We start from the raw sequence: 27839 nt of genomic DNA, 5'->3' as shown, positions 1-27839 counted from the left end.
GATCACGTGGGTTTTCTTCGGGTGCTCCGTTTTCCTCTTACACTCCAAAGACTTACAGGTTTGTAGGTTAATTGGCTTTGGTAAATGTGTAAATTGTCCCTAGTGTGTGCAGTAGGATAGTGTTAGTGTACTGGGACCCTAGTCAGCATTCGCTCGGTGGGTTTGTTTCCACGCTGTATCTCCTAACTAAACTAAAGCTCCATATCCCACCCTCTCTCGAAACATTGAAATAAAATCTCAATGGTAACATCTACAAAAAATGAATTAAAAGCATACTGGAATGTAATGAAAATAACATTCCAACAGTCTGGAAATTCTGCCATTTCCTGTCCTGATCCAGCTAGATGCATACTATGTACTTTACTCCATACCATTCTTACGTAATTATATTATTTCTTCTTGTCATTACCTCCTTCAAGAAGCCTCTTAATAATAGTCACATTTCCTTTCAAATCTTCAACTTGCATTTTCTTGAAGTTAACAGTGAGCGTTTCTCCATTATGCCGGAACCTCGCAGTTTCTTTCTTATCCTGAAAAAACTTCTCAAGGTCGCAGTTGATAGATTGTTCACACTGTTGAAATTTTCCATTATGCACAAACTCCCACTGCACAAAGGCATTTATCTGAGCCTCTTCCTGCCTCCTGGACTCTTGTTCTTTGGCAGATTGAACCATAGAATTAAATTTCACAATGAAATCCAGAACTTCATCAGTTTGTCCATTTATTACTATGTTGTCTTTCTGGATCTCAACTCTCAGTTGCAGCTTTTCAACGAGATCTGCAACTTGGTGCATTTGATTGGGAGATAAGCAGCCTCCACCATTGTTGTCTATTGTTTTGCTTTTACAATGTTCCTTAATTAGATTTTCAACATTCTCTCGAACCATTTCAATACTGCTACCCGTCATGCCATATATTTCAACTGTGGAAGTCAAAAGTTTTTTTGTATTCAGAATAATTGGATAAGCAGATTTAAATGGCGCGATCTGGTGTCTGTGATTCAATGACGAAGTTGTCGGCACTGAAAAAAAAAAATGTAAAAATGTATAAGAAGGATTTATTTGCAAACATTACCTATTCCTTTTCTCCAGCGATGCTGTCAGGCCCGCTAAGTTAACCCAGCTTTTTGTGTCTATCTTTGGTTTAAGCCAGCATTTGCAGTTCCTTCTTACACATGGAAATTGGTTAAACTTATCCATGCTGACCACAATGCCCCATCGAAGTTATTTCCATTGCCAGAGATTGGCCCATATTGCTCCAAACCCTTCCTATCCACGCATCTGCCCAAATATACTTTAAATGTTGCTATCCAACTTCCTCTGGCATCTATTCCATATACTCATGACACTTTCTGGGGAAAAAGCCGTCCCTCAGGTTCCAATTAATATTTCCCATCTCTACAATGTTTCTAACATCATGGTCTATATTTTAAAAGTATGATAAAATTGAGTTCATGCATGTTTTTGACAAATGCTCTGTCCAAGGCTGCAAGCCCAGACCATCATACAAAACAACCTCCCCAACCATCAACTCCAGCTACACTTCACGCCAACATTACCAAGGACCAGGCAGACCCCAGTCATTCTTGCTTCTCGCTCCGCCATTGGACTGAAGATAAATGCTTGCAAAACACATGTCACCAGATTCAAAAACTGCTTATTCCCTGCTGTTAAGACTCTTGAATGAGCTCTCACATGCTAAGGATATATCCCTGATCTCCCAATCTACTTTGTTGTGGTAATTGCACTTTAAAAAAAAAGTTATTTCTCTGTAGCTGTAACACTCTTTTACCTTACATAATTACTGACAAATATGCACAATATTTGATGCATTATTACACTACTCCTATAAGGCCTTGAACTACATGAGCAGTGTTTCTTCGATGCTCAACTTCACATTGAAAACTCCCTGGCCAATAAATTTAGCATTGCAACCATTTATCATATATAACCATATAACAATTACAGCACGGAAACAGGCCATCTCGGCTCTTCTAGTCCGTGCCGAACACTTATTCTCCCCTAGTCTCATCTACCTGCACTCAGACCATAACCCTCCATTCCTTTCCCGTCCATATACCTATTCAATTTATTTTAAAATGATAAAATCAAACCTGCCTCCACCACTTCCACTGGAAGCTCATTCCACACAGCTACCACAGCTACAAGTAGTGTATGATTTGAATTCCATACAACAGGTAGTGCAAAAGAAAAAGGATAGCAGCAGAATGCCGTTTTTCACCACATGTGAGAATAATAAACCAAATATCAAATAAGTTACACCAAGATATGAATAACAAAATAACGTTCTGACTCTCTGGAACCAGTAAAATAATTGATTGGAATGTGTTTGTGCAGTCTCAACCTTAAACCTCTACAACACATCGACAAAATTGACTACCATCCAGCAGCATATTAGCTGCCTTATTCCATGAGGTGGTAAGACCATTTATTTGATAAAGCAAATGAGAATGTTATTAAACATTGTGGGGCAAGTGTGCATGAAACAGACTTCTGGTCACTTGTAATTAACAATGCACAATTAGGATAATTATAAAAACACTTGCAGGATTATAACCAAGTGAATTAGTTCCTCACCATCACATTTCCAAGTTTTGAAACGCTGTTCCATACACTGGCAAAACAGATTTCTCGTTTCTGGAGTGAACAATATTATTCTGATCAAGGAGAGCGTAGTAGGTCTTACACAATTCTTCACATGGTCACTTATTGCATCCAGAAGTGCATTTGCAATGTCAACAGGATTTAGTTTTCCAGCCCCTGGACAAAAGAAGATTGAATGGTCAATTGCAGTGCAGTGAGGAAAATAAGCAAAGGTTGTAAATTAATCCAATCAATACTGCTCTTGACCACACTGCTTTGCTCGCCAGAGGATTGAATTATGAATCTAGAAGCATGAGTGGCCATTCCAGCTTGACAGCCAAGTTATTTGAATGAGACGATGTTTCCAGAAGTGGGGGAGTCAGGGACCAGAGGGCACAACCACAGAATAGAAGGGTGTATCTTTGGAATGAAGCCGAGGAGGAATTTCTTTAGCTAGAGCCTGGTGAGTCTGTGGAATTCATTACCACAGACAGCTGTGGTGGCCAAATCTTTGGGTATTTTAAGATAGATTGATAGGTTCTTGATTAGTAACAGAGTCAAAGATTATGGGAAGGCAGCAGGAGAATGGGGTTGAAGGGGAAAAATAAATCAGCCATGATCAAATGTTTAATGCTCTTACTATAATATTAATTCTAATAAGTAGATAAACATGGAATGAAACTCGTATCAGTAATGATGATTGTGAAAGTATTGGATTGTTGTGAAAACCCTTCAGTCCAACAAATGCCCAACAGAGGATAGACACAAATGCTGGAGTAACTCAATGAGTCGGGCAGCATCTCTGGAGAAAAGGAATTGCTGAAGTTTCAGGTCGAGACCTTTCTTGAGACAGATTCTGTCCAACAAATGTCCAACAGAGATGACATTTTTCCATCTTTGCTTGATCTTGCCTATATTCAACTCCAACAAACAGTTGACGGTTAGTGGTTTCCATAGTTCAAGGGTAATTAGGGATAGACAATGAATATCACCATTGCCAGTGAACGGTAGGAGGCCCAAGTATAAATTTTAGTGGAGAGTGCGTTTCAAGCTTGACATTTATAATTGGGGCTGTAATAGTCTCAGGGTGAAGTTACTCCATCACATACTTTATGCCATCTACAACACATTGTGGAAAGGGAGAACTGTTACATGAAAGATCAATTGTCTGATGAAAAAGATCTGCTTACCCCTTTCCAAACATTTTAATTATAAAAGACTGTGTGCAAGAGTTCAAATTCTGGTATCTACTTAAATAAAAACTAATATTTAATACAAGGCAGATTAGGCGCCCACATATAATATGTAGTAAAACCTACCTGTTCCAATCGCCGGTAAAGACACAGAACTTATTTGCAGTCTTTCACATTCTATTAGAATCCTGCCAATAGATGCCTTGATGTCATTTGTTTGAGCCCATTTAATCCAATGTATTACATATTTTACACTTAGATTTCCAGCCCCCGTGGTAATCACACTGTCCTCATTTTGAACTCCTAAAGGTGGAAAAATAAAAGAGCCGATTTATTGAATGAAGCCTGCCTTCATTGTCATCAACTCAGTCCCTTCTTTGATTCACTTGGCAAACATTGCCCTAAGACCAAAGGACTTTTACATCAGGATGTCTTGAGATAATAGGTTTGTAGTGGAAAAAGTCCAGTTTGACCATTGTGTCTCATGCATTGAGAAAAAAACCCCACAAAGTTTGTTCCACCTTATACCATTTCCAAATTTGAGGGATTATGCCTTCATTGCAATATCAGCAACAGATTCCACTATTCTGACTATGGGTGCTTGTCTGTACGGCGTTTGTACCTACTTCCCGTGATCTGCATGGGTTTTCTCCGGGATCTTTGGTTTCATCCCATACTCCAAAGACATGCGTGTGCGCATGTGAGAGTCTGCGGGGATCACATGTCGGTGAGGACTCAGTGGACTGAAGAGTCTGTTTCCGCGCTGTATCTCTAAACTAAACTCGGACTGCAAAGAGCAATGTGTTTAAGAAGGAACTGCAGATGCTGGAAAATCGAAGGTAGACTAAAGTGCTGGAGAAACTCAGCGGGTGAGGCAGCATCTATGGAGTGAAGGAAGCCCGATACGTTGCTCATTTCCTTCGCTTGATAGATGCTGTCTCACCCGCTGAGTTTCTCCAGCACGTTTGTCTACCTGCAAAGAGCAATGGCTTTTTTTGTGATGTTCAATGTAATTTAAAAAACCCGATCACAAAATGTAATAAGCTCGACAGTGCAACTTTATTATAATTCTGTTAGTTAAGACATGAATCCTCCCAGAGGCAAATTGAAACATACAGAATGATGCCAAAGGAATGCAATGCTCTTTTTTTTAATGCCATCTGTACAAAATTAAACTTATGGGTGCAAAGGAGGTTTACCAGAATGCTGTCTGGATTAGGTTTTACCTGCAGGGAGAGAATGGATAGATTTAGATTTTTCTTTCCGGATAGAATTCATAGAAATATATAAAGTTATGAGAGGAGTAGATAGGGTAGACAGTCAGAAACTTTCCCCCCCAGGGTGGAAGTGTCCAACACTAGAGAGCATAATTATAAGGCAAGAGGGGGAACATTCAATGGAGATGTACGGGGCAAATGTGTTAATTTTTTTATTTATCCATCTGATCATTTTTATTTATTTATTACATATGTGCCTCGACCACTGCCAGGGATGATGGTCGAGGCAAATATGATAGTGACATTTAAGAGACAACTAGATCAGAACAAGGAAGTGCAGGGAATAGAGGGATATGAATCATGTACAGACAGATGAGATCAGTTTCAACTTGGCATCATGTATGGCACACACACTGTGGGCCGAAGGGCCCATTCCTGTGCTGTACTGTTCTATGTTTTAAACTCCAGAGGAGGTTTACAAGATTGATCTCAGGAATTAATAGGTTAACCTACGATGAGCGTTTGTCGGCATTGGGCCAGTACTCACTGGAGTTTAAAAGAATAAGGTGGGTGGGGTGGAACGTCATTGAAACATACAGAATACTGAAAAGCTTGGATAGTGGATGTGGAAAGGATGTTTCCACTAGTGGGAGAGTCTAGGACGAGAGGTCATAGCCTCAGAATTAAAGGACGTTCTTTTAGGAAGGAGATGGGGATAATCTCTTTAGTCAGAGCGTGGTGATTCTGTGGAATTCTTTGTCTCAGAAGGCTGTAAGGGCCAAGTCAGTGAATATTTTTTAAAGCAGAGCTAGATAGATTCTTGATTAGTACAGGTGTCAGAGGTTATGGGGAGAAGGAAGGAGAATGGGGTTAGGAAGGAGAGATGAATCAGCCATGATTGAATGGCCCAGTAGGCTTGATGTTCCGAATGACCTAATTCTACTCTCATTCCTTATATGATCTTATGACTCTGTATGCAAGGGCTGCATTGGAGCAGATCTTGCTTACTGAAGCAGATCTTAAGAGTGGCTGCTGGGAATTTGAGGCTTGCACTTAGCTCGAGGTGAATTCCTTTATCAAATTTGCTTCCTTGGTAATGATTTCCACTTTCCCCTCACAACCTCAGCGTTGTTGCTGATGACCTCAGGACAATGAGTGTAACCTTGATTCCAATAACCCATTGACAATCTATCCCATACAATAATCATAATCATCTGTCAAGCCGAGTCCTACACCCAATTCACCACCAACAATCATTTTCCCTGCCCATCCACCCTTCTCCTGGCAATCCTCCCTCTGCTTTCCATTGACCATCTAACTCAGTTGCCCTACAATGTTCACTATTGCTAGTTATTGTATATCTGCAAGCTGGAAATAATTTCTAGATTACTATTTTTTAGACAGAATGCTACTAAGATTATTTCTTTTTTTTTTTTAAAACACACTAATATATAGGTCACTCTGAACTTGCAACTACTCCGCGAGAAGAGAGATGACTTATAATCACTCACCTAGTTTATTACATTCATCTACCAACGGTTGGCCACCGGCTGTCAGAATAGCTTTAGAAACCCCTGCAAAGCAAAGTAGTTAGTGATCAGCAACTTTCATTATGGTAAATGGTGTATTAATCTTCAACGATGATGGCATCTATTTTCTACAGATAATGATAATCCCTTTCTCTTGTACATGTCTTGATCAGCTATTCCAATCAGAGTTGGAAATGTTGAATCATAGCATTGTATAACACAGAAATGTGTTCTTCAAGCCACCACACCAATGCAACCATTTTGCTCATTTCCTCCAATTGCATTTGCCCGCGTTAGGTTCGTATCCATGGCGACTATCAGGTGAGAAGGCCGAATTTAAATGGGAAGCCTTTGATACGCAACGGCTTGCTAAAGCTCGTGGGTTTGTAGGTTAATTGGTCTCTGTAAATTCTCCCCAGTGTGTAGGGAGTAATGCAAATGTGGGATAACAGAACTAGCGTGGATGGGTGATTAATGGTCAGTGGTGGAATCGGTGGGTTGAAGATGCTGTGGGAGACCAATCACTGGGGATATTCCAAGAGCAAATGATGCAACTACGTGAGATTAAACCCAGAGATAGCAAATAGTTCCCTCATAAGCTAGTCTCATTTGCCTGCCCGCTTGCCTGCCCATTTGTCCCACCCCGGACATTCCTCCTTCTCCTTGCTCTCATCCAGCAGAAGGTACAGAAGCTTGAAAGCAAACACCACCAACTTCGGAACAGCTTCTTCCTCGCTGTTATCAGACTTCTGAGCAGTCCTTCCATGTTAAGGTACTGTCCAATACACCTGTACCCCGCTGTGGACATTGAATGTTATTTATGGAACTTATGCACCACAATGCTGAGAATCATATTCTGCACTTTGTATCTTCTTCTTTGCTCGACTTTGACAATTGTGTTTAAGTATGGTATACCTGATAGCATCCAAAACAAAGTTTTTCACCATACTTCACTACAACATGACAATAATAAACATAAATCGTACACAATTAAGTGATGGTATGCAGATCAGAATCAAATATACATACGGGATTTTATATAAAACAGTTTTTTGGGATATGATAGCATTGCCAATGCTTAATATGCATCCCTAATTCTCCTTGAGAAGGTGTTTGCGAGCCACCTCTTGAAAAGCTCCAGTCCTTCTGGTGAAATGTTCTAAAATGTTGTCGGGTCTCGAATCCAAGTACTTGTACACAGTGACATTGAAGGAATGCAATAGATTTCCAAATCAATTGTTTTAAAGGTATGAGTATCTGGAAGAAACACACAAACAAAACATTGCCACTCACCTGTGCCCAAACTAAGGTGGCTGTTTGTACTGTTTACAATTGCATCAGTTGTTTCTTTTGTAATGTCACCTGGGACAGCCAGCACCATTACAGTCCCAATGTTTATTCCTGTTTCTTGCATTTCCTAAATCAAAATGGTGAAGATAAACAATGATAGAAAAGTTTGCATGCAGGTTATATTCTTTCTGATCAGAGAAGAGCATGTGCTGCATTGTAGGAGACGCAAGGAAATAAATATTCAATCAGGTTTAGTTTTTAGAGATACAACGTGAAAGAAGGCCCTTTGGCCCACCGAGTCAACGTTGACTAGCAATCCCCATATACTAACATCTTCCTACACAACAGGGACAATTTACAATATTTGCCAAAAGCAATTAACGTTCAAACCTGTACATCTTTGAGCAAAAGGATTTGAGTATAGGAGCATGGAGGTTCTACTGCAGTTGTACAGGGTCTTGGTGAGACCACACCTGGCGTATTGCGTACAATTTTGGTCTCCAAATCTGAGGAAAGACATTCTTGCCATAGAGGGAATACAGAGAAGGTTCAGCAGACTGATTCCTGGGATGTCAGGACTTTCATATGAAGAAAAACTGGATAGACTTGTACTTGCTTGTACTTGACTGGCTTGTACTTGCTAGAATTTAGAAGATCGAGGGGGGGATCTTATAGAAACTTACAAAATTCTTAAGGGGTTGGACAGGCTCAATGCAGGAAGATTGTTCCCGATGTTGGGGAAGTCCAGAACAAGGGGTCACAGTTTAAGAATAAGGGGAAAATCTTTTAGGACCGAGATGAGAAAAACATTTTTCACACAGAGTGGTGAATCTCTGGAACTCTCTGCCACAGAATGTAGTTGAGGCCAGTTCATTGGCTATATTTAAGAGGGTGTTAGATGTGGCCCTTGTGGCTAAAGGGATCAGGGGGCATGGAGAGAAGGCAGGTACAGGATACTGAGTTGGATGATCGGCCATGATCATATTGAATGGCAGTGCAGGTTCGAAGGGCCGAATGGCCTACTCCTGCACCTATTGTCTATGTTTCTATGTGTGGGAGGAAGCCTGAGAAAAGCCATGTGGTCATGGGGAGAACATTTAAAGATCCATACAGACAGCACCCGTAGTCAGGATCGAACCCGGGTCTCTGGTGCTGCAAGGCAGCAAGCGGTTTTAAAAATGTGAATTGCACGTCATTTAACACCAATGTACATGTCTGGCTATCTTCGTAATGTATAAAAACATCATAAGCATGGAGTACATAGAACAAATGTCCAGAAATGTCCCACAAAAATTTTAAGTGTATGATTACGTTTCACAGCCAGACATTTGACAAATTGTTATTGCTCAACGCATATGAACATTGTGTTATGTCAGAATCTGGGGCAAGAGCATGGGAATATTGGGAGAATAAAATTAGTGTTGAATTAGTGCAAGTTGGTTTTTGACAGGCAGCAAGATGTTGGTTGGCCAGACGGTTTGTTTCCATGCCGCACAACTCTTTCAGATGCAACCTTCTATGACTAAGATACTGTATAGTATATGCGGGTTTTTTCTTTTCTTTTTCTTTTTTTCTTTTTTGTATGACTTTGTAAATATTTGATTAGTGTTCAAATGTAAATAATTTGGTGTACATATAGTGGCTGGTGTACATATGGTGCACATATAGCTGTTAAATTTGTATGAGATAATTACAAGCAGTTGAATAAGGGGTGGGAATTAATAAGCTTTGGCTTCTTCCTGCTCCTTTTCGGACACATATGATTTCATTTATTTATAGATATTGTTTATGACACTTTATAAATATTTTTGTTTTGTTTTTTGTATGCTGTTTCACATTTGCTTTTTATTCTGTCCGAAATAACTAACTAATAAATAAATAAATAAAATAAATAAACCTTCGCAGTCCACAATGAAGATCCTGGATCAACAGATATCGGAGGTTTCTTTGAAAGGACTGGAGGAACATTGATACCCTTACCCTACAATGAGTCTTCCCGAGTTGTCTTTTGGGCCCACAGCCATTTCCCAAGTCAAGCTTGGTGAGGAAGCTGTTTATGCTCTGCCATTCAAATAGCAGCCCAGTTGTGCGTTGTAGATTGGGGTGTGTAGAAGGATACCCGAAAGAGGTATGGAAGTAAAGTCAACGTTTCCCAGTGTTCATTCTAAATGCACTAAAGCTACTTTTTTTTGTGATAAAGTTATAAGATGCTGTAGTTAATTTTAAGCATTCTTACCAGTTGTGAATTTTGTTTTAAGGCATCTTTAAAAGCTTTGTGCACATTAGGGTCTAATGTAACTACGTGAATTAATCTAATAACTGATGTTGGGTTTCGTATCAAATGGTTTTCAAATCCATTCAACATGCTTTCAGCAGAGTCCTCTGGATTGACGTTGCCTGCACCTGCAGAGAGAATAAGTATCCAATTGTAATCTTATTAAAAAAGTTAATTGATTTCATTTGATTTTTTACAAAACGGGTTGCAAATGTTATCTACCAGCACAGTTTTTATGCTCTACATTATGAGATCTTACTTAAAACTTAATCTTGAAATGTAGCTAGGCATGCACATAATAGCATGCACATAAAATGGTTCACAATGGTACAGTCGCATAAGATACTGCCTTACAGTTCCGGCAAACCAGGTTTAACCCCGACCTCCAGCATTGCACGTGTGGAGATTGCACGCTCATCCTGCAACTACTAGGTTGCTCCCAGATGTTTTAGCATCCCTGCACATTCTAAAGCTCTGCAGGTGAGTTCATTACTGCAAATTTCCCCTCATGTATAGGCGAGTGATAAGATCTGGGGGGAGTTGTGAAGGGGAATAAAATGTGACAGCCTAACCTTCAGCCTCCAAGACGCAGGTACATTTTCATGCCTTATTTTTGGGCAAACAAAAATAAATAGGTCTTCATTGCCGGGAAATACGGTAGTTTAAATGGGTGCTTAATGGTTGACACAAACTCAGTGGGCTGAATGGCCCATTTCCATGTCTCTAGGACAATCATTTGGTCTGTGTATAATTACTGACAAATATGCACAATATTTGATGCTTTATTACACTACTCCTATAAGGCCTTGAACTACATGAGCAGTGTTTCTTCGATGCTCAACTTCACGTTGAAAACTCCCTGGCCAATAAATTTAGCATTGCAACCATTTATCATATATAACCATATAACAATTACAGCACGGAAACAGGCCATCTCGGCCCTTCAAGTCCGTGCCGAACACTTATTTTCCCCTAGTCCCATCCACCTGCACTCAGATCATAACCCTCCATTCCTTTCCCGTCCATATACCTATCCAATTTATTTTAAATGATAAAATCGAACCTGCCTCCACCACTTCCACTGGAAGCTCATTCCACACAGCTACCACTCTCTGAGCAAAGAAGTTCCCCCTCATGTTACCCCTAAACTTCTGTCCCTTAATTCTCAAGTCATGTCCTCTTGTTTGAATCTTCCCTGCTCCCAATGGGAAAAGCTTATCCACGTCAACTTTGTCTATCCCTCTCATCATTTTAAAGACCTCTATCAACTTTGTCTATCTCTCTCATCATATTAAAGACCTCTATCAAGTCCCCCCTTAACCTTCTGCGCTCCAAAGAATAAAGACCTAACTTATTCAACCTTTCTCTGTAACTTAGTTGCTGAAACCCAGGCAACATTCTAGTAAATCTCCTCTGTACTCTCTATTTTGTTGACATCCTTCCTATAATTAGGCGACCAAAATTGTACACCATTCTCCAGAATTGGCCTCACCAATGCCTTGTACAATTTTAACATTACATCCCAACTTCTATACTCAATGCTCTGATTTATAAAGGCCAGCACACCAAAAAAACTTTATTTACCACCCTATCTACATGAGATTCCACATGCACAGTTATTCCTAGATCCCTCCGTTCAACTGCATTCCTCAATTCGCTTCCATTTATCAATTTAATTTATAGGTGTAAAAGTCATAAACAAACTTTAAAGTTTGCAGCTGCCTATTATATTACTACTATTTCTATTATATTAATTCCAATTGGTATTGGCATTGATTTATTATCGTCACACATACAGACATACACTGAAAATACGCTGTTGCATGCTGTCCAGTCAAAGGATGGCAGAGTGGTGCAACAGTACAGTTCTGCCTTGCAACGCCAAAGGCAAAGGTTCAATCATGACTACGGGGGCTTTTCTCCAGGTGCTCTGGTTTCCTCCCCACGCACCAAAGACATTAAGGTCTGTAGGTTAATTGCGAATTATCCCCACTGCGTAGGATAGTACTAGTGTACGGGGTGATTGTTGGTCAGGGCCGACAGTGGGCCAAAGGGCCTGTTTCCATGCTGCATCTCGAAAGCAGCTCAAAGCCATACACAAGTAGGATAGTGTAAAGAAAAAAGTGCAGAATGTGTGCAGTAGTTTTAAAGCGTTATAATGTTGTACAGATTGCAACGAGGTAGGTTGTGAGATCAGGACTACACCCTTAGCTTATGACAGGACCATTCAGTATTCTGATAACAGAAAAATCTCTTCCTGAATCTGGTCGTTTGCACTTTAGAGGGCTCTTAAAGATTGCGTAGTCAGGGGATATGGGGAGCAAGCAGGAACAGGGTACTGATTGGGGATGATCAGCCATGATCACATTGAATGGCGGTGCTGGCTCGAAGGGCCTACTGCTGCACCTATTGTATAAGGTCTAAATGGTCCTTAATGTTAGGTTAGTTCAGAGGTACGGCATGCAAACAGGCTCAGTATGCAATATGTCTGCGCCCACCATCGATCACTCATTCACTAGCTCTTTGATAGCAAGTAAAATAATCTCTTCACTGTACCTCTGTACACGTGACAATAATAAACAAAACCAGTTTTGCACCTATACATCAGGGACAATTTAAAAAGGCCTATTAGACATGTGCAAGGTTTAGTTTGGAGTGTCTCATGGGGGGGTCAAGTTGCGGAGAACAAAGAGGACCCAGCATGGAGGGACTGGTGTTGAGGGGGTGGGAGGAGAGGAAGAAGGGACCAACAATATTTAAGGTAGACAAAAATGCTGGAGAAACTCAGTGGGTGAGGCAGCATCTATGGAGCAAAGGAAATAAGCGACGTTTTTGGTCGAGACCCTTCTTCAGACTGATGTGAGGGTGGGTTGGGGGGGGGGGGGGGGGGGGGGGGGGAAGAAGAAAGGAAGAGGCGGGGACAGTGAGCTGAGGGGGAGCTGGGAAGGGGAGGAGAAAGCAGGGACTACCTGAAATTAGAGGTCAATGTTCATACCGCTGGGGTGCAAAACTGCCCAAGCGAAATACGAGGTGCTCCTCTTCCAATTTATGGTGGACTTCACTCTGGCCATGGAGGAGGCCCAGATCAGAAAGGTCGGATTCGGATTGAGAGGGGGAGTTGAAGTGCTGAGCCACCGGGAGATCAGGTTGGTTATTACGAACTGAGCGGAGGTGTTGGGTGAAGCGGTCGCCAAGCTCACGCTTGGTTGATGTAGAGCAGCTGACACCTAGAGCAGCGGATGCAACAGATGAGGTTGGAGGAGGTGCAGATGAACCTCTGCCGCACCAGGAAAGACTGCTTGGGTCCTTGAATGGAGTGAAGGGGGGAGGTAAAGCGACAAGTGTAGCATTTCCTGCGGTTGCAAGGGAAAGTGCCAAGGAGAGGGGGTGGTTTGGGTGGGGAAGGGACGAATTGACCAGCGAGTTACGGAGGGAGCGGTCTCTGTGGAAAGCAGACAGGGAAGGAGATGTGAAGATGTGGCCAGTGGTGGGATCCCGTTGGAGGTGGCGAAAATGTCGGAGGATTTTTGTTGTATGTGACGGCTGGTAGGGTGGAAGGTGAGGACATGGGGGACCCTTGTTATGAGTGGGGGAGGATGGGGAGTGAGAACAGAGTTACGGGATATAGAAAGACCCTGGTGTATAGTAGAAGAGGGGAGCCCTCGTTCCCTGAAGAATGAGGACATCTCCGATGCCCAATATTTAAAGGGCATTTTTGTAACTTTGTTGACATCTTGTGGTGACTCTTTGTACTGTGTACGCAAAAAAAAACTCTACCTTCACGGTACATGCGACAATAAATTGTCCATCGAGCCCGAACAAAAATTACTTAATACAAACAATTGCTTGCATACCAGATCGCAAAGCATTGTGTTTTTGTGTGCTACACAAGTCAGTTTCATCCCAGTCTTTTATGTATTATTAATGCACAGAAGGATCCAAATGCGTGCAGTGAATCAAATAAAACGCAACCTATGACCAGACATCAGATTCAGATTTTTCTTTTGCTGTGTAATTGTCTGTAGACAGTTATAAAAACTGGGAGATAGTAGAAATGGGCCTTTCAATCTCTGACCTACTCCATCACTGAACACAATTATGACAGGACATCCTCACAGCATCTGCAGTCTCTTGTATTTCCTTCCACTTCAGCACCATTTTCCTGCCTTCCCCCATATCGCTTGATCGCATTAATATTAAGAAATATCTACCTCCTTCTTGAACACATTTGATATCTTGGCCGAATTGACATTTGTGCAAACGAATTTCATTTGTGCATCAGTCTCTGGGTGAAGAACCTTTGATCTAGGTTCTAATGGCATTCCCATATCATGATGGTGTGATTCTTGAGCCAGGAATCTCCATCCATTGGGAATACTCTCCCTCTATTTAGTAGTCCTATTAGAAATGTATGTTTATCTGAGATCACCACTTATTCTCTTAAACTCCACCTAACTCACTGTTTTCACCTGTCAATCCTATCAACACAGGAATGAATCTCATGAATACGACTACAGTCTTCTAAATTATGAGAGTTTTAGTTTTAGATACAGCACGGAAACAGGCCCTTCAGCCCACCAAGTCAGCGCCAACCAGTGATCCTCACAAATTAACACTATCCTACACACACACAATACGGACAATTTACATGATACCAAGTCAATTAACCTACAAACCTGAAGAAGGGTCTCGGCCCGAAATGTCACCCAGTTCTTCTCTTCTGAGCTGCTGCCCGAGTTACTACAGCATTTTGTGTCAACCTACAAACCTGTACGTCTTTGGAGTTTAGGAGGAAGTCAAACATCTCTGGAAAACCCACGCGATCACGGAGAACACCTATATAACTCTGTACAAAGAGCACCCGTAGTCGGGATTGAACCCGGGTCTCCAGCAATGCAAGGCAGCAACTCTACCGCCGTGCCACCCGTAAGGCATAGATAAGAGTAGACAGTCAGAAACCCTTTTCCCAGGATGGAAATATCAAATACTAGAGGGCCTGGCTTTCAGGTGAGAGGGGGCAAAGGTTAAAGGGGATGCAAAGATGAGGGTGGTGAATTAAGGCAGATATGACAGTATAATTTAGAGACTTTTGAATAGTCACGCAAATACGCAGGGAATGGGTACGTGCAGGCAGAAAAGAGTTGGTCTTGGCATCATGTTCGGCAGAGACATTGTGGGCTGAAGGGCCTGTTCCTGTGCTGTCATCGATATGCTATGCATTTATCCAATGGGAGAAGGCGCAAAATAATGCTCTCCATTTGGTTTCCACTCTGACTTTCCTGTTGGTATTCATTTAGTTGACCTCAATAGTTGTAGATAGAAACAATTGCCCCCAGCACCTTAACAGGCAAGGCAATAAAGATTTCTACTGGATCTTGCATTTCACTGTGTTGGGGACCAATATCTGCTATGATAGTCACATGTTGGATAAGGAATGAATTGCACCTTGCTGTGACACCATAAATGTGTAGGAAAGAACTGCAGATGCTGGTTTAAATCAAAGACTCCAAAAGCTGGAGTAACTCAACGGGACAGGCGTCTCTGGAGAGAAGGAATGAGCGACATTTCGGGTGGAGACCCTTCTCCAGACAGATGTCAGGGGAGTCGGCGGTACTGAGATAAAATGTAGTCGGAGACAGTAAGACTGTCGGAAAACTGGGAAGGGGATGGAGAGAGAGAGAGAGAAAGCAAGGGCTACTTGAAGTTAGAGAAGTCAATGTTCATATCGCTGGGGTGTAAGCTGCCCAAGGGAAATACGAGGTGCTGTTCCTCCAATTTGCACCATAAACATTGAATGAGCAGATGGCACTCACTGCCGTGTGTCAAAGCTTATGAAAAGTTGGAATAGGTGCTGAAGGACATGGACCCAATGCAGGAAGACCCATATAAATAAATGTAATGGTCTGCAGAGATGCGATGGGCCAAAGAGTCGGTTGGATAGATTGGATTGTTTTATCTGGAACGGAAATTGAAGGGAGACGATAAAAGTGTAAACATCATGAGAGCCATAGAAAGGGTAGACAGTCAGAACTTCCTCCCCCCCCCCCCCAGTTGCTGCACAACTCTACGACTCAATAACACTGAAGTTTGCATGGAATGTTATTCAGTACATATCACCTTCCCCAGGAAAGGGATGAAAAAGAAAACAAAAATTGACAAAAGAATATACGTTATTTCGACTTTGACTGTTCCTACCTGTTCCCAGAGCAGGAAACGATATTGTGCTGAAGCCTTGATTTTCACATTCCTCCAATACATTTTCCACCAAGGTTGTTATCAGAGCTGGATCTCTTTGACCAACCACATGTATGATGTTATTGCAGAAAAGTAGTCCGCTTCCAGTTACTACAACATCTTCGTCAGCCAAAATCCCTGATGAAATTACAGGCATAAATAAAAGTTATATTTAATTTCCTTGCATGCGAAAGCATTATTAATGGCAGCAGTGCATTTAAATTGTTATTCAAATTAAATATCTGCAAAAAAATAAATTCCTCGTGGATTGGGCAAGAAATGATAGCTGGAAAGTCTGTATTGGTACAGATGGATTATCTTATCATTAAATGAATATTAAGATGCTATGCTTTTCAAATAGAGAGAATGAGAGCAAGACAGAGCGAGAGAGAATGAGAGAGCAAGACAGAGCGTGTGCGCACATACATACTGCATCTATCCCTCCCTCCTTGAACTGAAAAATCAATTGTTTTTTGTTTGGGACTTTGGGAGTGATTTTCTTGCCCCTTATGAAATGTTATACGAAATATGAAAATATAACATGAAGCCTATTTCTATTTATACAAGAATAATTTCAACTCATCAGCAACACCATCAGGGTGGAAAAATAAACTTTGCTTCGTCAACCTTCAATCTCCTTCATTAAGATGTTTTCAAGAGTTAGACTGAGCTCTTAGGGCTAAGTGAATCAGGGGAAATGGGGAAAAAGCACGGATTTTATATGATCAGCCATGATCATATTGAATGGTGGCGCTGGCTGGAAGGGCCGAACAGCCTACACCTGCACCTATGTAAGATAAATGTCTGAAATATTGGAGACTGATCATTTGCAATGGAGACAAATATATTCAAAAATCACCTGTTCTCTAGATAATTTATTTAAATATAATGCTCACCTACTGTATGTCTGTAACTTACCCCAATCGAAGCATTGATCCCTGACAAACTGACCAGCTTTTTCCAATATCGCTTTAGAGACACCTAAATTAAAATCAAAGTTCTTAGAATCCACGACAAATACCATCACTGTTTACTACGCATCCACAATAATTGTCCACAGTACATGGTATTCTCATTTTTATGCCTATTGTTACAACAGAAGTTAAAGTAAAATTCTGATAATCTGGTATGTTCAGGTTTTGGCTGATGCTAGATTTTTCCGAACTATCTGATGTTATTCCTATTAGTACCCGAATGCACTTTTAATTGATTTTTATTTTAGATATTGCACAAGGTTACAATAAAAATTAAAGTTTGTGTAGAAATGAAGTGCAGACTACAAAATTCCAGAGAATCTTTAAAGGAGCACTGGCACCCGAGTCTGGTGATTGAAAAAGGATCGCACAAACCAGGGGCCCAGTGAATGGAAAAGGCGTACAGACGTGATCATCTGGAAAGCCTGATGCCAATCCATTGGGATTTTCAGTTGTTGGAAAATAGATCCCTGCTTCAACAACACTGCCCGCCCCTCCGCCTCTATTCGTATCATCCACAAAGCCATTAAATGTCCACAAAGCCATTCATTCCATCATCCAGATCAATAACGTACAACGCGGAAAATAGCTAACCCAACAACAACCCCAGTGGAACAGCACTAGTCACCTGCTGCCAACCAGAAAAGCCCCCCTTCATTCCCACTCTTTGTCTTCTGCCAGTCAGCCAATCTTCTACCCTAGTATGTGCAGGAAGGAGCTGCAGAAGCTGGTTAAACCGAAGATAGATACAAAATGCTGGAGTAACTCAGTGGGACAAGCAGCATCTCTGGAGAGATGTCAAACGTCACCCATTCCTTCTCTCCAGAGATACTGCCCGTCTCGCTGAGTTACTCCAGCATTGTGTCTATTTTCTAGCACCTTGCCTTGGCTCCTATATTGACTAGCAGCCTCCTATACAGCACCTTAACAAAGGCTTTCTGAAAGTCCAAGTAAACAATGTCCACTGACTCTCCTTTGACTATCCTGCTTATTACAATAATTCCAACAGATTTGTTAGGCTAGATGTCCCCTTTAACAAAACCATGCTGACTTCGGCTATTTTACTGTGTGCTTCCAGATACCCTGAACCTTCATCCTTAATAATGGACTCCAAAATCTTACCAACCACTGAAGTCAAACCAACTGACTTCCAATTTGCTTTCTTTTGCCTCACTCCCTTCTCAAATAGTGAAGTTACATTTGCAATTTTCCAGTCCTCTGGAACCTTTCCTAACTCTAGCGATTCTTGAAAGCCCATTGCTAATGCCTCAATGTTCTCTAGAAGCGCCTCTTTCAGAACCATTGGGAGTAGTCCATCTGGTCCTGGTGACTTATCCACCTTGCGACCTTTTTGCTTCCCAAGCATTTTCTCCACAATACTATCACAACTATGAATAGTTGTTGTTTGAAACAGCACCGACTTCTAATGAAATGCTGAAGTCATTAAAAAAAGTGAATGTAACCTCATAATGCAAGTATGTTCTCTGAGGAACTTCTCTAGCAATGTTACAAAATTTTGAGATTTAAAAAATCAAGTCTGCAATTTATCCCATCAGATAAAGCATAACAATAAGTTTAATTTGACACCAAATTCACTTTCATATCTCAAGTATTAAAAAAGTTATGACCATTTTCATACTCGGAAATTAGCATCTTGTTCCCTAATGATTTTCAATGGACATTACAAAAAAGCTGTGATCTTGGATAGTCAAACGCCCATTTCTTAAGGAAAGATTAACATTTTTAAATAGCCTAAGTGTCCAAAGATTATTCACAAATAATTCACAATATAACATGATTTTTATATCTAATTTACATTAATTTATAGGCCAAATGGAAGGAATTTAGTGTTCAATTGCTGTAAATAAATGCCCATTTAAATCGGCTTTCTAGTGGGTTCATGTGGAACGCGCTGGTTTAGAACGTTGACATAGCGCTGGATTAGTGCCCTCAAATGCCGAGAAAAATACTGCGGGATATAAAAAGCCCAAAATGAGCTACTCGCTATAGATAACTTGATATTCAGGGTTATATATATGCCCCATTTAATGTAAAAATAAGGTACATACCTTTAATTGTTTGCTCTATAAAACCCTGGGGCTGCGAGAGGTTGCGGAATCAGACAGTAATTTTAAAACTATTAGAACTATATTATCGAGGCCTATAAAACTAATAATACCCTTTGCGACCGGGTCTTGCAGCGATTTTTCGTTAATGATTTACTAGGCTGAACATGTGCGATTAGTACAGCCTAGTAAAAATCGCGTTTTAAACCCGCCCCCTCCAAACAGCGCCAAAATCGCCGACATGGCTGAGGGCAGATTCCTAATGACGATTCAGGTAGGTTTTGTAACATACCTAACTTCTCATAACCTGTAAAATCCAGTTCTCATTTCCTTCCCAGTTTTGGTTCAGCTTCTTCAGATCAGAGCATCTGAATGAAAGTTTAAGGAATCCTTATTCTATGTGCTACGTTTCTCAACTGACCCTACTCATCACATCTGTTAAGCCCCGTCCCACTTTCACGACCTAATCCATGACCTTTGCCGAGTTTGCCCTCGAGTCATACTCGCAGCATTGTTGCCACGAGGTCGTAGGTAGTTCGTAGTAGGTTGTGATGCTAGTCGTAGGTACACGTGCCATCAGGTAGGTTGCGGCATTTTTTCTAGCCCGATAAAGAATGTCCACGTGTAAAAAAAAAAGGTCAACATGGAAAAAATCGATACTTTTTACTCATAGGTAGGTCGTAGTAGGTTGTGATGCTAGTCGTAGGTAGTCGGAGGATGTCGGAGGTAATAGCTCCAGGGTGAAAAATAAGGTCAGTAGAAAAAAAAGGTTATTTAAACAGCAGAACATCACCTCTGTCACTCCAAGGCATGTTCATTCACAGCTGGAGAGATTTTTGGAGAGGAGACTTGTGTTTTAGAGATGGCACCAAAAAGGCAGCAGTGCAGGGGAAGGGCACAACCCTAAAAAAAATGGCCATGCAGGTGTTGCCCACCCAAGAGGAGGAGTGGCAGGAGGTGATGCCACAGGAGGTGATAGTGCAGGAGGAGGTAGCCCTGCATAGGAGACCCTTGGAGGTGGCCCGGGTGGTAGTATATGTCCCCACCACCACCCCATCCTTCACTGCCTCATTTGAAGGCAGCAAAGCAGCCCTTTCTCCTGTGTCTGACACAGCATCAGAGGCATATGTCCATTTGGTGGTGAGGGAGGGCTGGAGGAAAGTTATGCCCTACCACCTTCACCAGGCAGCAGGAGGGGGACCTTGAGGAATGGTTCCAGCAGAATGCCATCCTGTACGAAAAGGAAAATGAGGGGTACAGGGACAGGGACAAGAAAAGCATGCTTGCCATCCACTGCCCCACATGTGTGCTTAAAGTTCCATCTTTTGTCAAAGTCCAGCATCACTCTCTTCCAGTCATCTGGTGTACTGGGCCAGTCCATCACATCATCTCCATTCACCCATTGAGGCCTCTTCTTGTGCTCCCTCTTCACCCTTGCTCTTCCCCTGCTGCCTTTCTTAAAAGGCTGCTGAAGCAAAACGGCTACTGCAAACAGCAGAAAAACATACATGGTTGAAGCCAGTCTTCAACATAGTTGAAGGAGGTTTTCTTCATAGTCGTGGGAGGTCTTCAACAGTCGTAGGAGGTCGTAGGCATAGTCATGGAAGGTCGTAGGAGGTCGTACACATAGTCGTGGAAGGTCGTAGGTTACCGTGACCTTGATTTTTTTTTTTTTAGGTCGTTTAAGGTCGTCAGAGGTCGCAAATTAGGTTGTGAAAGTGTGACAGGTCCTTTACATTGCAGAATTCATTATTTCATTCTAATGTTCAAAATTTTAAACACTATCAATTCCCGTCCCCATTTGATTTACTGCAATCAAAGTTAGCTTACCAGAATTGAAATCCATAGTATTATTTGTGGAATTTACTATAGCATCCACAACTTCCATGGTTATATCCCCCTTCTTCACCTTTACAATAGCATTTTGAATTTTCAACTGTAAAAATAACAAACTATTTTAGTGGCATGCCTTGATTTGGTTATTAAAACAAATATTTAAAACTCACTGCTGTACAATAAAATATGCACAATTCCAACTTAGTTCTAATCAAAACATCCCAGAATAAATAAGCTTTAGACATTCTGATGTATAAATTATGTCTCATTCTCTACTTTGACATTCTCCTTAAGCTAGTTATTTCCATATGTAGATATCTTTAAGTAAAATTATAGTTCTGGTGAGAAACTACATTTTGATAATCTATCATTTTATAATACCCATGAATCAGAACATTCGATATGTTGACAGCAACAGATTTGCCTCACATACGATTTGTTATTTTTAGCCGGTGCTGTCATTCTGAATATTAACTTAAATAATGAATATGGCAGGATGCAGAAGCACAAATCAGTAGCACTAACATGAGGCCACAGCCCCTAACACCGTTGCAAGTTACAAAGGCTACCAAAAACCCAAGCCAAGGCCTAAATTAAGAGTGCAGATAATAATAATAATAATTTTATTTATAGAGCACTTTAAAAACAATCATAGTTGCAACAAAGTGCTGTACATCACTAATCATTGACAAAAAAGTTAATACACACCAGAAATAACAATCAAAAAAAATAGTAGGAAAAGATATGTAAAATAAAGAAACATTAAAAACACCAAAAACAGAAGCAAAGTCTCAGGCATGGTCAAAAGCCAGGGAGTACAAATGTGTTTTAACACTGGATTTGAAGATGGACAGTGAGGGGGCCTGTCTGATGTGCAACGGTAGGGTGTTCCAGAGTGCCGGAGCAGCAACAGAGAAGGCTCTATCCCCTCTGAGCCTCCGATTAGACCTCGGTACCTCCAGGAGCAGCTGACCAGCTGACCTGAGGGACCGGGCAGGAGCGTATGGGTGGAGCAGCTCAGAGAGGTAAGGCAGGGCAAGCCCATTCAGAGATTTAAAAACAAATAACAGTAGATGTCAGAATGGACCTTAGATTTGCAGTTAAAGTGCAGGCTTAACATTGAAAACTGCTTCAGATATTAGATTTCAAAAATCGACCTTGCCTCCTATGCCCTGGACTTAAAAGAGAAGAGTGTAGAATCCTGACTTTCCCACTTAAGGTGAACTTTCATTACTCTACGATTGTTCTGAGGAGGAATGCAGGTGACTTCATGAAAGATATATTTTTACATAAATCAGGGTTGCGTTGACTGGTTTATGGACTGTTCCGTGATACCTTGTTTGAAAATGTTGGGGATTGCTAAAGGATTGCATAGGTAATCAAACAATCTTACTGTTAAAAGGGGTGGTCGAGGATATTCCTTTAACATCAAAGGCAGGCAATTCACAAAACAAAAGGTGATGATTCAATGATTAATGTTAATTCTGTTATCAATAGACTTTCTGCTCAGCAAGTATAACATAGGTAGGAAGGAACTGCAGATGCTGGCTTAAATCAGAGATAGACACAAAAAGCTGGAGTATCTGAGCAAGACAAGCAGCATCTCTGGAGAGAAAAAATGAGTAACTTTTGGGTTGAGACCCTTCTTCAGACTACTGTATTTGCCAGCGAAGTAGACCCTATTTTTTACCCTAAAATAAGGCCTGAAAATTTACCTGCGTCTTGGAGGCCGAAGGTTAGGTTGTTAGCCAAGAAAGATAGACTTGGCTATCCCTCATTAACCAAGTCTATCCTCCATTGCTGGCAGTTGATTTACATTCTCTGGCTGGGTGGTTCTGTCTCGTTTGCTGATGGCAACATTCTACCAGGACTCTGGTCCAGTCCCCAGGGCGGGAAGACGGAGCAGCTTTCTGCCGATACAGCAGGGACAGTGGCCGTCTGCTGGGGTGGAGTTGGCCGAGCAATGCCACTCTCGTAGCGACTGCTTCGCGGAACCTGCCACTCCTTCGACCCTGGAACTGTGTGAAGTGGGAAGAGTTCCTTTCCACAGCGTGAGGGGAGTCTGGCCCAGGTCAGCACGGCCTAGGCTGCACAAAGTAGTAAACATGGCTGGGCCGCCAGGGGTAAAGTTGCGGGAAGGGCAGGAGCATTGAGAAGAAGGTGGTCGGGGATCATGCCAGCAACTCACTCAGTAGTTCGGGTGGCTGCGAGCGGCTGCTGGGAGCGGACAGCGGAACCGTCCGCCACCTCAGTGCCTTCTGCCGGCCTGCCCGCCAGCAACCTGCCATGGTGTCCTTCGGCACTGGTGCAACCGGTGGAGGTGTTGGTTGGCGGGTAGCTACTCGGTGGAACCTCTCTCCCTCATGATCACCCCGAGTCAGGAAGTCCCCGTCCCTCAGACCTGCACCGCACAACGCATTGTGGGACAGCCGAAGATGGGGCAGCAGGTGGTGGAGGCCGATTCTGTGGATACTTTCAAGAGCTAGATAGGGCTCTTTAAGAAAGCGGAGTCAGGGGATATGGGGAGAAGGCAGGAACGGGGTACTGATTGTGGATGATCAGCCATGATCACATTGAATGGCGGTGCTAGCACAATAGCACACAGTAGCTGAAATATCAAAAATACAAAATGGAAGCAATGTGTAATTGGTCCCTTTTCTCAAAATATCGTGTGCCATTCTAAAAAGTAGTGTCCGTGAAAATGTAAGCTTTGCTCAATCCAGTTTAACATTGCGTCTGCACTGGCATTCTATTTCTTTTTAATTAAACAAAATTAGCGAAACAACACTACATATTTGCTTCAAAAATAACAATGGTTTTCATATTAGATGATGCAATGTTCAAGAAATAATTCTCTAATCCTCTGAAAAATGCAGCAATGGGCGTTTCCCCACTAGTTCTACTTTTACCCGAATGAAGTCCAAGCAAACATTAGCAATCCAAGAACTGAAAGTGGCAGCACATGTAGAGAGGGTGGTTAAGGAGAAGGTGTATGATATGCTTGCCTTCATTGCTAGGCGTATGAATACAAGATCAGGAAGTAATAATACAGCTCTATAAGGCATTGGTTAGGCTGCATTTGGAATATTGTGTGCAGTTCTGGTTGCCCCATTGTAGGAAAGAATTGGAGGCTTTGGAGAGGGTGCAGGGGGATTACCAATGCTGAATGCTGTCTGGATTGGAGGATTTCAGCTACAGGGAGAGGTTGGATTGACATGGAATATTTTCTCTCGAACATCAGAGGTTGAGGGAAGACTTGATGGAACTATATACAATAATGAAAGGCATAGATAGGGTAGACAGTCAGAACCTTGCCCCCAGAGTGGAAATGTTGAACAGTGGAGGACATAGCTATAAAGGTAAGAGAGGGAAAGTTAAATGGAGGTGTGCACGGCAGGATTTTTTTCTTTTAACACTACACACAGGTGGAGGGGGTCTAAAATACACAGATACAAAAGTGACCTTTAAGAGGCTTTTAGATAGACACATGGAAAAGTTCATGAAACAGAGGGATATAGATCATGTACATGCAGATAATATCAATTTAACTTGACATCATGTTCGACACAAACATTGTGGGCTGACGGGCCTGTCCTCTGCTGACCTGTTCTGTGTTTATTAATAAATCACTGAAGAACCATGCCAGAGTAAATATAAAAATCACAGGATAAATTGTGATAAAACTGCTCAAAAGGGGGAAAGAGTTCACCTGTCCCTATGGCTGGGAATGCTCGAAAAAGTGATATTCAGCCAGTCACATACCTGATGGTCCTCTTTTACAGATTGTCCGTCGGCATCTGGGTGTCTTAACGATGGCAAATATATAGAAACTCCATATCGCTGCTGGCCATCACTAGTTGCAACGATATTACCATCTGATCGAGGATCTATAAAATAAATTGTTCGACGAGCTTCACCCCGATTCAATTCTAGCCTCAGCTTAATTGTGAATACAATCCTTTCTGGTGCTGGATTGGGTGTCAGCAGGCACGGAAATCACTTTCAAAATATGGGGGGGGGGGGGGGGGGGGGACACCGGGGGACACAATTTTTCACATGCGACACTCACACGCACTCACGAGGCTTCGGAAGCTCAATCCAGCGCTAAATGCAGCTCAACTCTGCCTGTCTCGCTGGGTTAACCTACAGCCCTGCCTGGACTGACGGGACATCAGCCTGGAGTTGTGGAGCTAGCGCTGCTTCTCCACGCTTGCTGTAAACCTGGGCCATATTTCCCGTAAGTCCAGGCAGGGCTGTAGGTTAACCCGGCGGGACGGGCTGCCGAGAGTGTTTTGGCACGTCTACCTCCTCCAATCATCATCCCCCCCCCCCCCCCCCCCCCCCCCCCCCCCCCCCCCCCCCCCCCCCCCCCCCCCCCCCCCCCCCCCCCCCCCCCCCCCCCCCCCCCCCCCCCCCCCCCCCCCCCCCCCCCCCAACAGTGTAAAGCATTATTTCTTCACATTTATAGTATATCTCACCTATAAGCAAATTAGCCGGCAGCTCATGGTCTTCACCATTTGGTTTAGCAACCTAACATTAAAAATAATTACATAGAAGAAAATGTGAACATTTTTATTAAGAACTACATATTTTGCAGAAATTGTTCAAATTGTGAATCTCTAGTTAATTTAAAAATTGCTATATTGTACATTTCATTCTTTGTGTTGCTATCAGCTTATATTGCTTGTACAATTAAAATCTTATGGCAAATTTAATGGGTCACACCGCAGTTCATTTTTAGAAAATACATATATTTTAAGAGGGCAAAGTATAATTTATTTACTACTTATTTAATAAAATTCAAATTCTCAGATTCTCATTCTCTGTACAACTTGTGTTACAGATATAATGACAACATATTTTTCACTCCACAGATGCTGTCTGACCTACTGAATATTTCCAGTCATTCACGTTAGTATTTCAGGTTTCCTGCAGTTTATTGCTTTTCCATTACATAACATTGGATGGCAAGCATTTGACATTTACACTCTTGAAATCTGACTAAAATCCAAAATAATTAAATGAATATTTGTATACTGGTAACAGTGAGATTCACACAAGTTAATCTGTACAGTCCTAATCATGTATTTTGAAGAGAGTATACTGAACAACATACTTACAAGATAAAATCTTTGTGCACAGGTCATTAGTACTACAGCTGGGATGTTCCATTACTCTATCCAAAGTTTCAATTATTTCTTGATATTACACAATGAATCAATTACTCTACATTACTACTTGTCATAGTGTAATTACAGTAAATCTTATTGCATGGAAACAAGCATTTCATTCAATGTCACCACATCGACCAACAAGCACTCATACACACTGGTCATAAACTAAACTAATCTTATTCTCCCTAAATTCCCATCCATTCCCCCTAAATTCTATAATTCTCCTGTACATTTGAGGCAATTTATCATGGCACTTAACCTATAAAGATACACATCTTTGGGAAGTGGGAGGAAACCCAAAAGCCCAGAAGAAATCTACACGTTCCCAGAGAGAAAATGCAAACACTACACGTAAACCTGGATCACTAGAACTGCTAGGCAGCGGCTGTGCAAGATGCACTCCTGTTCTGCCCCAAGAGAAGTTTATCTCTTGCTTTGGTCCACTCATTACCCACCACCGACCCAAAGGGGTTTTATCATGTCCTTGAGCACTCAGACGACTTGGTGTGTGGTGGTGGCTACCAAGCCATTCCAGTTGCGAGACACTAAAGTTCCCTATCCAGACTACACCCAAGATCTTTGTTGCTTTCTCTGCTTTTTCCAAGTGTTGTTCAATATGGACTTAATCAGCTGAGTAAGGAAAATAGTGTCTCACAGCACCAGATGCCCGGTAGAATCCTGAACCCGGCTGTTGCCTGTGTGGAGTTTGCTCATTCTCCACATGTGACAGAACTGCGGGAGATAGACGAGAAAGTGGGGATAATAAAATGTAATTACTGTAGAAGGCAGTGGAGGCCAATTCACTGGATGTTTTCAAGGGATAGTTATGGGGCTGTCCCACTGTACGAGCTAATTAAAGAGTTCTCCCGAGTTTCCCCCGATTCGAACTCGGAGAATTACGGTAATAGCCGCTCGCAGGTACTCGGGGCTCTCGTGGACATTTTTCAACATGTTGAAAATTTTTCACTAGTCTTCAGGAGCTTACCTCGTTTCTTGAGTACCTGCCGTTAGTCTTACGAGTCGCTAAGAGACGTCCTGAGCTCCGACGTACCCGCAACGTACATTCTACATGCCTACCACGAGTTAGATTTTTTTTTAAACCCGGGATAGCTCTTGAATTAGTTTGTACAGTGGGACAGCCCCTTTAGATATATCTCTTAGGGCAAACAAAATCAAGTGATATGGAGAAAAAACAGGAATGGGGTACTGATTTTGGATGATCAGCCATGATCATATTGAATTGCGGTGCAGGCTCCTACTCCTGCACCTATTGTCTATGTTTCTATGGGTGCCGGATGGTTCATATGGTTTTGGTAGGCTGAGGGGTCTGTTCCTTTGCATTTCTCAATGACTCTAATAAGTTGACCTGATACCATGAGACTTTGGGGGATCCAGAGTCAATGCTGCGGACTCTACCACCTTTTAGTCGGAATTTCTGTCATTTTGCC

At 41.9% G+C, this 27839-nt stretch overlaps 1 protein-coding gene across 3 annotated transcripts in view; it reads right to left on the bottom strand.

Annotated features, from left to right (window-relative positions):
* LOC129699080 (protein mono-ADP-ribosyltransferase PARP14-like) overlaps positions 1-27839 on the bottom strand; it is a 55603-nt gene that overhangs the window by 12523 nt on the left and 15241 nt on the right. For all 3 annotated transcript variants that reach the window (XM_055638712.1, XM_055638714.1, XM_055638713.1), the window contains 11 exons: positions 25696-25747; positions 24980-25104; positions 21212-21317; positions 17260-17322; positions 16303-16479; positions 10069-10235; positions 7836-7959; positions 6525-6587; positions 3923-4099; positions 2598-2780; positions 410-1021 (listed from right to left, as the gene is read on the bottom strand). In XM_055638712.1, the coding sequence (XP_055494687.1) occupies positions 410-1021; positions 2598-2780; positions 3923-4099; positions 6525-6587; positions 7836-7959; positions 10069-10235; positions 16303-16479; positions 17260-17322; positions 21212-21317; positions 24980-25104; positions 25696-25747 (1849 nt within the window). The remainder of the gene's footprint in view (positions 1-409; positions 1022-2597; positions 2781-3922; positions 4100-6524; positions 6588-7835; positions 7960-10068; positions 10236-16302; positions 16480-17259; positions 17323-21211; positions 21318-24979; positions 25105-25695; positions 25748-27839) is intronic.

Source organism: Leucoraja erinacea, chromosome 7 (genome assembly GCF_028641065.1).
Source record: "Leucoraja erinacea ecotype New England chromosome 7, Leri_hhj_1, whole genome shotgun sequence".
NCBI lineage: Eukaryota > Metazoa > Chordata > Chondrichthyes > Rajiformes > Rajidae > Leucoraja > Leucoraja erinaceus.
Note: the sequence above shows the minus strand (reverse complement) of the source record. Positions and strands in the feature narration are given on the sequence as shown.